This window comes from Sphaeramia orbicularis, chromosome 21, assembly GCF_902148855.1.
Source record: "Sphaeramia orbicularis chromosome 21, fSphaOr1.1, whole genome shotgun sequence".
Classification (NCBI taxonomy): Eukaryota; Metazoa; Chordata; class Actinopteri; order Kurtiformes; family Apogonidae; genus Sphaeramia; species Sphaeramia orbicularis.
Window position 1 is genome coordinate 49427191 of NC_043977.1, and position 10353 is coordinate 49437543.

General features: G+C 37.1%; 1 protein-coding gene across 2 annotated transcripts; it reads right to left on the reverse strand.

Moving 5' to 3' along the window:
- Window positions 1-269: 269 nt before the first annotated feature.
- On the reverse strand, window positions 270-10352 carry parp9 (poly(ADP-ribose) polymerase family member 9). Of its 2 annotated transcripts, none has more exons than XM_030125312.1 (9): window positions 10199-10352; window positions 5011-5897; window positions 4677-4892; window positions 3319-3534; window positions 3150-3210; window positions 2972-3040; window positions 1867-2345; window positions 1165-1324; window positions 270-1083 (listed from the first exon to the last, which is right to left on the reverse strand). In XM_030125312.1, exons 2-9 carry the CDS (start codon window positions 5890-5892, stop codon window positions 806-808), a joined length of 2361 nt encoding a protein of 786 aa, XP_029981172.1. In that variant the 5' UTR covers window positions 5893-5897; window positions 10199-10352; the 3' UTR covers window positions 270-805. The 2 variants fall into 2 exon arrangements, with proteins under 2 accessions (XP_029981172.1, XP_029981174.1); XM_030125314.1 differs by having other exon boundaries at window positions 10203-10304.
- Window position 10353: the final 1 nt, after the last annotated feature.

Below are 10353 nucleotides of genomic sequence, written 5' to 3' on the forward strand. Positions count from 1 at the left end.
CGGTGGTGAAGTGGTTAGCACTCATGCCTCACAGCAAGAAGGTCCTGTGTTCTCTCCAGGTACTCTGGCTCCTCCCACCATCCAAAGACATGCACTGGTAGGTTAATTGGTTAATCTAAATTACCCACAGGTGTGAATGTGAGAGTGATTGCATCTATATGTCAGCCCTGTGATGAACTGGTGAAACATCCAGGGTGAACCCCAATGTTGCAATATTTTGTCTTTATTGTGGCTTTGAAAGGGCCAAAGGCCTTGGGGGATCCCACCAGGAAACCAGAGGGAAGAGAACTTAGGACATATTTGATAAAATGTCGGAATGGTATAAATTTTTGAAAAAACTAGGAATTTTGGTGACCTTTAACATACAACATGACCTTGACATTAGACTTTTCATAATACAAAGTACTCTTACTATACAGTATGGCACTTACAAGATCCTTAAATGGCCCATCATGAACATATTTATACATTGCACTGGACAAAGGAGTGGAGAAGCTGTGAAAGTTGTGATTTTCAGAGTTAAAAAAGTAATTTTCAAGGTAGGGGAGGGTTTTTGGATGAAAATTTCAAAAAAATTACACAGGAGTGCTTAGAACATCTTGTTGCATCAGAAAATCAGGGCTAATATGGTATGTGATATTAAGCCCCCCCTCCCACTTATACACGAGGGAAAATGACACCTTTGATTCTCCTGTAACATGATGCCCGATTGAAAAACTCTCATAAATAAAAATATTTATTACAGTTTAATTATAACAAGTATTAGGAAAAATGCCTTTCCACAATCTTCTCTAGCATTGTTGCATTAAATCAGGCGGTCTAACGTGATGATGTACTTGGGCAGAGCTTGATAACTACTAAATATGACAAAGATATCCGCTCCTCCACTAACGCTGTCATACCGAGCATGTGGATCTGAGCCCAGAGGTGGAGGTAGAATCAGACCCCGTTTCCCAGGGGTAGACTTTCCAGTGATCACCTCAGCCTCTACAAAATACATATATTCCTCCTTCTGGCCCGTCCACATGTCCATGGCCTTCTTCACACTGTCAGCAAAGTAGATGCCCTCGCCACACGCTGGATCTGTGTATATAGAAATACAGATGAGAGTCCATAAACTGCCACATCTTCACTAACATGGTTCTTCTAACAGCACTATCCTACCATCAGGTGGTGCACACTCTGCATGGAATCCAATACGGCTGACCATTTCACAGAACTGTGCTGGCAGGCGTTGAAACATGGTTCGCGTCGTGGAGCAGGATAACTGTTTTTTCTTCATCTCAAAGAGCAACTTGAGTGCAGTGTTCTCCACTTTTTCCACCTAGATAAAATAAAAGCACAACTGGTATCTTGTTGTCACTGATTTGAAACGTCTCATCTGTCATGTGTTGTATAATTCCAAAAACCCCTTTATATTTACATACTGTTCAAACCACAAAACTTTGGAACCATACAGAATTTGTGCCATTTATTTATTTGTGTCTTGTGCTTTGGCTCATATTTAGCTAAAACGAGCCAGAAACCTGAAACTTGAAACATATCTACCAAAGCAGTTAAAGTTCAACAAATAGGGGCATAAATGCTGCAACTGTGTACTTCTAAACACAGGACTGAATTTCATTAGTTTTGGTGCACATGATCTGTGATTGGTAACAGTGAGCATGTTCTGCTTTCTGTGAGCTGGAGCAATCTAGAAACATGGAACTACGTATCAAATCAGAAACGATACACAAATTGTTCACAAAAATTATGATCCACATTAAACCAATAGAAAAATTGTGAAAAATTTGACAAATTCATACTTCACCAAAAAGTCTCCTGAACAATAAAGGACGTAAAAATCAGTTGACATTCATACTGTACCTTCTGTACTTGCAGATGCTGATGTTGGAAGGTAGACAATATGTGGCTGAATTCGCTGCTATATTTGTCAAGTGTTTTTCTTTCAAAGACCACTTCTGTGTTTGGCAGCAAGTCTCTGATGGCGCCCACTTCCTCTGTGACAAAGTCACTCTGGACCCTGCAGAGAATGGCTTCAACCTTAATTGTGGAAACTGCCAGATCATCTGCTGAACTTCCATTTATAATTATGCCTGCACGGCCTTTCTCCAAAAACTCCTCCATCTGCACGCCCTGTCTAATTTGGCGGGAGAGCAGCCCAAAGTCCTGCTCGCCAAAGTACTGTATAAAATTGTTGCAGATAGAAGCAACACCGGAGGAGTTTTTGAGAATGCCACAGAGCCACAGCTTAGCTTCCTGTGTGATTTCACTTGAGGGGCCACTCAGGCTGATCTGTGATGTAGAAGTTCTGCTGCCATCGAAGTCATCTTTATTCCCCCACACTGTGAAAAAATAAATAAATTGTAAATTATATCCCTTAATTAATAGTGTACACAAATGGAAAGTATGTAGCACTTCTGCACCGGAATACCTAAAAACTGCTAGGTATGTGTTCTAAATATTTTTTTAACTTATTCACATACAATACATTATATCAAATCTTTTCAATGTTGTTCAAATTTAGATAATTCTGTTAATTTATTCACTGTAACCATTCTTGTCATTTTACATTTTTGTCACTTTCATATCTCTCTCCTTTCACGAACTTCTAACACTACTTGTAAATTATTACACTATGAATGAACATGACATGACGTGAATAAAACTGCAAGCTATTTTATTGATTACCCCTGACCTCAAAAATATATGGTTAATCATACAGTCCATATGTTTAGGATTTTTATTATTAATATTAAGTGGTGAATCTGCTTTGTATGATAACTGATATTTTTTGCTGTTGTTGTCTGAGTGATACCTAGCTGCAGAACATATATGCAGAGTGTTTAAGACCAGTCCAAGTGATTGAATTCAGCCTCACAGTCATGAGCTGTGTAGTTATAACTATGAAAATTACTGATGGGCACTGCATAACATCAGAAAAATGTAAATGTTTTGGCTGAATCACAACCTTGTTGTTTAGTAGGTGAATGCTGCAGCATATACTCAGAAGTCTCACGGCTTCCTTCTCCATGCCACACTGTAATGACATAAGAAAAACAAGGATAAAGATTAACCATTACATTATCAACCATAAACACGTGCTTTAACAGACCTTGCAAACCTGACATAAGATTATGTTTTGTTACCTTGTGAGAATCTGAAATGAGATCCTTTGTTTTGGAGTACTTTCATCTCACTTTCAAAAGCCTAAAAAAACATTTTCAGTTATTGAGACAAATCTTCTGTTGTCAGATAATGTGCATTACAGCAGTACTACTATGATTTTGTATAGGGACTGAATTGTTGTGACACAACCTTAAATGTCTCCTTGTCAGAGGGAAAAATGACAAAGTGAACCTCCATGGGCCTTTGGAGGCTCTGGGCAAAGTAAGCCATTTCACTCAACATGATGTGGGCAGCTTCATTTTTACTGAGCCCTAGGTTACCAGTGGCGATGGCAGGAAAGGCAATCGAACGATGGTTTTGTGTGGTCGCCATCCATAAGCATTCTCGTACTGATTTAGAAAGGTTCTGAAATAAACGAGACAGCAAGTCTTTTATTAAAATTAATCTATAGAATATCAGAAATAGAAATCTCAAAAATACTGACTTGATTCACTGAACGATAATTCCTATGATCTGCTCTTCAACCATCATTACATATACTGGGTAAACTTCCACAGGACTGTGGCTAAGCTACACTAATCAGTAATGCATACTGCTATCTTGCACAAATGTTAAATGTGACGATTACTGCAGCTGTATGTGACATATTTCACACATGTAGACATGCCTCTAGTTTGGTGAAACACTGATGTACTATGACAGAAGCAAAGCAGTGTGATCTACTGCTATAAACAAATAAAAAAGGTACTGTAGCCACCTAAAAGAGCCCTCTAAAACCACAAACATCAGTTTAAGTCAGACATCTCTGACAAAACTAAAGCCATTCAATCTCTCTTCAAAGCCAGCAGACAACCAGACTTTTTTTGACAAAAAGGGGTAATTTTGCCTCACAGAACACAGACGTCTCTGGTCTAACACTAACTTAATTTGTTACTTCATGTTACAGTTCATTAGTTTTGGTACATGTGTTAGTTAACACATTTAACATATTGGTTTCTGGTTAGTCTGCATCCAGACTAACTAGAAACTCACACATTCTATAAGGTAAATGTTTTAATTAAAGGAGCCTGCTAACTTTGAAGACAGCAATATTTTTGTTTCATCAGTAAAAGGCTTTTGGATAGTAAGCCAAAGCACTGAAAACACTCTCACTATACCCTTAGACTAATGTACTTTTTTTTTCAGGTTGTCTTTTAGAGGCAGCAAAAATGCATTTAGTAGGCTATATTGCTCAGGGTATGTATTGATAGCACTGTCTTGACACATCACTAACATTTTACGTCTTACCATGATTTTAAAGCCAAGTTTTATTAATTAAGTTGTTGATTTTTTTCATACAAATTTGGCTGGCTGGCTAATATGTTTTTCTGTGGAAACTCATTTATTATTGCTTTACACTCACTTAAACAGGTGACCAAAACTGTGATTGATTATTAACTCTTGATGCGACACCTGTAAATTACCAAATAATAATAACAATAATAATAATAATAATAATAATAATAATGGCAGTTACAAAAAGAACATTTTTCTCTCTCTTTCTGTACCTGCCCAACTCCTTTCTCCCAGGTGTCAGAACAATACGTGTGAAACACTTCTTTGCATTGCAGTTTATAGCCACGTGTGATGATGATGTTTCCGACTACAGGTGCATAGTACATTTCTTGTTGCATTTCATGACCTGCTCTCTGTAATAAAGCCTTGGAGATAAGACCCACTCCCAAGTTTCGGTCTGTTGAGGTGCTGTTTACAATGACATCAGTCTGGAAGGGTATAAAGTATTACAATTAAAAAGGCAAATGACAATGAATTTTTCCTCAACGAATAAATTTACTAAAAAAAACAAAACAAAAACAACCAAGAAACATTTAATACTCTTACCTCCTGTTCCTCAATTTTGCCCTTCCTTAGGATCACACACAGATTTCCTATCTCAACAGTAGTTGCAGTGGTTTTGGCTGCCCCCTTGCTATGCTTTGCAGCTGCCTGGCTATATGACATGGTGGTGTTTCCTAAGATGTTACAGCAGGCTCTATGCATTTCGTTGACTGTAGGCTCATCATTGTTGACAAAGAGAACCTCTTTGGGAAAATATTCTTGCTGTGATGACTTCTCAAAGTAGTGTTTGACAGCTGTCACTATGGTGTCTGCACATGCCGGTAGGGGGTAGTGGAACAGTCCAGAGCTTATAGCAGGAATAGCAACTGTGTCCAGGTGGTTTTCCTTTACTATGTCAAGGATGCTCCTAATGGTCTTCTCTAACAGTGGTTTTGCCTTTGACACCTCAGATTTACTGCCAAATCTTGATAGTTGTGGGCCCACAGCATGGATTATCTTCTGGCATCTCAACAACCCTGCATCGCATATGATTGCGTTTCCTGTTTTCAAGGGACCGTGTGTTTTAATGTAATCACTGCTGTCTTTTTGGATTTCGGGACCACCAGCGTCAGACAGGGCACCAGCAAGACCCCCACCATGTTGAAGATGGTCATTGGCAGCATTCACAACAGCCGCCACAGAGAAATTGGTGAGGTCAGCTTTCCACACAGACACCTTCACACCTGAACGAAGTACAATTTCAAACCTTTTCTCTGGGATGACTGTAAGTCTTCTCTGCTGTGCAATGCTCGGACCTTCCTCTAAACACCGGCCAGCAATGCTGCAGCCAAATTTGTTCTGAAGGATGTCTCTCAGCTCAAGTTCACATTGTCTCACAATGTTAAGTGAAGCCCCATTAAGAGGTATAATCAATTTACTGGCCATGGTTCCTAAAAAAAGAACAGGAATAATTTTCAATGTTAGTAATGATAGTGACACCTCTATGGTGAATATATCTTATCTGATCACTCTTGTATGATCAGCAACAGAACAAAGTCATTTCACAGAGGCTTTAAAATATATTTCCACATGTAAGTCATGTGGCCTACATTCTGTGGAACATTAGGGTACCATTATTCAAAATGAAATGAATTTAACATTTTCAGATTCTAAAAGGAATAGGGGGGGACTACTAAAAGTAGTCATCCACTGTTTATTTCCCTCTTGCATTGTAATATATGATTGATACTACATGCAGTACTGTGCAAAAGTCTTGTTCTGCCTTGTGAAAAAGTAAGCAGGGTCTAGTAAAACTTGTCACACAATGCTCTGCCCCTCCTGCTCACTGATACCCTGCCTAGTTAGGGATTAATTTTGAATTTTCAATGAAAGATAATTGAAAACTAGATTAAACTAAAAAACTGTCCTTTTTGGGTAGTTCAGTAAAACCAAGACAGACATTTTTCTGCCCAACTTTTAATCTTTTCCAAAAATTTTCACAAATTTGTAAAAATAAATAAATAAATAAATAAAATTTTAAAAAATCAGCCATCAAACTGTGCATTGCACCTCTGTTAGTGGTAAAGAACATGTGTGTCAAATTTGAAAGGAATAGGGTGAATAGCTGTCGAGAAATTGGTTGGACAAAAATCTCAAACAGACGCATAGAATGCCTGGTATATCTACTTTATATACCCTCACTGACACTGTATAAAAATCTGAAGACAAGAGTTGAGATGACTGGATGATTTCTTAAACAATCTTGTGTTAAATTACACGCCTTCTGAATGTTCCAGAGCCTTTCCTGGTCTTTTATCCTTTTCTCTGTTCAAATGATGCCATGTAGCTCCTACAGTATTAGTTTTGTTTTTTTTTTTTCTGAAATACATTTTTGTTTTTTAATACTGTTTACAAGATTGCTGTATATTCCAGTTGTGCATATATTACTACAAAGACTGAGAAATGGTCATACTCTTGCTTAAACAACAAATACACAGTGCTCTGACTTTCCATCATCATTTACAAAGTCTTTGAGATGAATAAATGCTGTGACATTTACATTACATACATGCATGTTATAAACAATGCCCTCACAATAAAATATTGTGTGTGGGACTTTATTTTGACTGTTACAAAAAGAACCATTTTCTTTTACATATTGAATTTTTGCTGATGAATAATCTCAATTTTTCCCATTTCTTCCCTCTGAGGGGGGATTCTTCAACATCTTTGCAAACTTTTAATGACCCTTAAAATGTATTAATTTAAGCACAGATATTACTTGCATTAAAACAAGCTTAGAACTTTGGAATCAATAATTAGGCTAGACAGCGTGTGATTTTCAATAACAAATATAATCTTTTGACATTATGTACTTGTCATAATTTCTAGATTTCTGTATCAAATATTCAAAATTTGTGCAATTCGTTATTTAGATAATGTGGTTTTTGTTACTAAAAAGATCTTATTTCTTTATTTATAATACTTTTAAATACAATATTTCATGTGTTTTTCCAGATTCTTGCCTCACATTTGGCTCAAGAAAACTCAGACGTCTTTATCAGTCACACACAATACACAATGAGTCAAAGAACTGAATGAAGACACCTCACCCGGGTTACCTCAACTAAAAAACTGTTCACATTTCTAATCAGCTGTTTTTGTAATTTGCACTTACATGAATATGTTTTCACTTAATGTGTACATAGGCATGTATGCAAATTTAATACATGGGTAATTCTATGAAAATGTTTTTGTTAAATTGATAGAACCTCAAACACAGTACCCACTTCCTTGAAATGTTCTCAATTACTCTGTGATCTATTGGCCAAAAAACAAAACCTCCTATCTGCAAATTTTTAGATTTTGAGTTTTCACATCAAATGGTGAGAACAAGGATAACTCCATATTTTCAGTCTATCTGCAAGATAATCCCGCCCTTTCTTATGACATGAAGATCACCTGACAACAACAACGAAGACCATACTATAATAAAACTAAACCATCAATCAATCAAATAATCAAATTTTATTTATATAGCGCCAAATCAAACAAAAGTTATCTCATGACACTTTACATATCGAGTTGGTCAAAACCAGACTCTAAGCCAATTTACAGAAACCCAACAGAATCCTCCAGGATCCACGTTTTTTTTTTTTTTTGTTTCCTGAAAAAAGTGATTTTTTCAGATAGGAGGTTTTGTATTTTGGCCATTGTAAAGTTTCACTTAACATCACTGTTAAAAAAAACTTGTTACCTCCGCCAAGGAGGTTATGTTTTTGCCAGGGTTTGTTTGTTTGTTTGTCTGTCTGTTTGTTTGTCTGTCCGTTAGTGTGCAAGATAACTCAAAAAGTTACGGACAGATTTGGATGAAATTTTCAGGGTTTGTTGGAAATGGGATAAGGAAGAAATGATTACATTTTGGTGGTGATCGGGGGTGGGGGGGGCCCACGGGGGGGGGCCACTGATCGTTAGTGTGCAACATAACTCAAAAAGTTATGGACAGATTTGGATGAAATTTTCAGGGTTTGTTGGAAATGGGATGAGGAAGAAATGATTAAATTTTGGTGGTGATCGGGGATGGGGGGGCCCACGGGGGGGGGGGGCACTGATCGTTAGTGTGCAACATAACTCAAAAAGTTATGGACAGATTTGGATGAAATTTTCAGGGTTTGTTGGAAATGGGATAAGGAAGAAATGATTACATTTTGGTGGTGATCGGGGGGGGGGGGGGCCCACGGGGGGGGGGGGGGGCACTGATCAGCCTTGGCGGAGGTCTGCGCTCTCCGAGTGCTTCTAGTTAATACTGATTTTGCCATTAGGGTCAGGTCACGCGGTGACACAGTTACATGTTTCGTGTCCAATGGGCTCTAACTTTGTACATATATAACCTATATCAATGTGTGTTACATATTTCCGTAGGTATTTGTAAGTACTTGAACATAGTAAGGATCATGATTTCACAAAATAAAAAAAATTTTGACCGAAAAATATTTTTGGTTTACGCCAAAGTATTTAACATGCAGTACCCACATGAAATTCACTTAAATTTCCCTACGATATGTTAACTAACATATTAAGCTGCACTGATGACAAAATTTAGGAAAATATAGCCTATTACTATTTTATTCCCTTGTTTATATGATTCGTGTACGGCACTTTGGCCAACTGTAAAGTTCTTAAAGTGCTTTATAAATAAAGTTGGTATGATATGGTATGGTATGGTATGGTATGGTATTGGAAACTTTCGGATTTATTGACACAGATTTAAAGTGACATGGTTTCTATTCCTATTATGATGTAAGGACAAATGTGTCTAGGAAACAAGTCAAATATTCTCAATACAAGCATTAATTATACATCACAGTAATAAGCTAACAAAGGTGTGCATAAATAATAGGACAAGATAAACTTTGATTTTTTCTATAGATGTGCATGTTTCCTTGACTTGACCCATTAGTGTTACCATCCTCATGGTTAAAAAAAAATGTAAAAAAAAATATATTATAAAAATTACAAAATTAAGCTGTCACTCTAAATATGTATTTATGCTGCCAATGTTGTTACATTATGAGTTACATCATAATATAATATAGACATTGTAGGACATTTCCTGTCATAAATTAACCTTTTTTGTGCAGAATGACCCGTGTGTAAGATACATTCACGTCACGGGTATCTGTTGTTTTCCATTTCCCACAGTTGGGGGAGACAAAGACACAGTAATCAAAAAAAGAAAAAAACAAACAAACATAAGCCTGCCGTTTAATTTAATAGAGGAAGTTAAATGAATATATTGCTGTGGCATTACTGAATATTTGCTTTCGTCCACCATGTGCAGTGCTTAATGTAGCCTGCTGCTTTGGCATTAGTGATAATAAAGGTACTGCAAATATCGTTGTTTTATTTCCTGGTAGCTTGAAGAAGTGAGAGAAACACTTGTCGAAGACTTTGCCTCTATCTTTATACAGTACAATACACAGTTAAATGTGTGTGCAGTTCATTTACAGAGTTGTTAAGAGTAGTTCGATGCTATTTATCCAGCGGAAGTTAGCTTACGGACATCAGAGCCTAAAATGACGCACTTTATACTAAACAATTAACCTTAAGGTGGAGAAACATAGTATTAGCCACTGTGTTTCGGCACTAAGTAGGCTCATTTACAGTTAGCAAACACAGTTACAATTTGGATGTTAAAGAATAGGTATGCGTACAAGCCATTTTGCAGAGATATAAAAAGGTTTCTACTCACCCACTTTGAGCTGGAAAGTACCGAAGAAGTGGCGAAAGTGAAAGAAGTAGACTCGTTAGCCCAGTTAAATGATAACGATGTGTTTGTTCAGCATTGGCTCTTATGTTCGTCAACTCCCCTGTCCAAATTCACATAAGCGAGTCATTTCTGAAGAA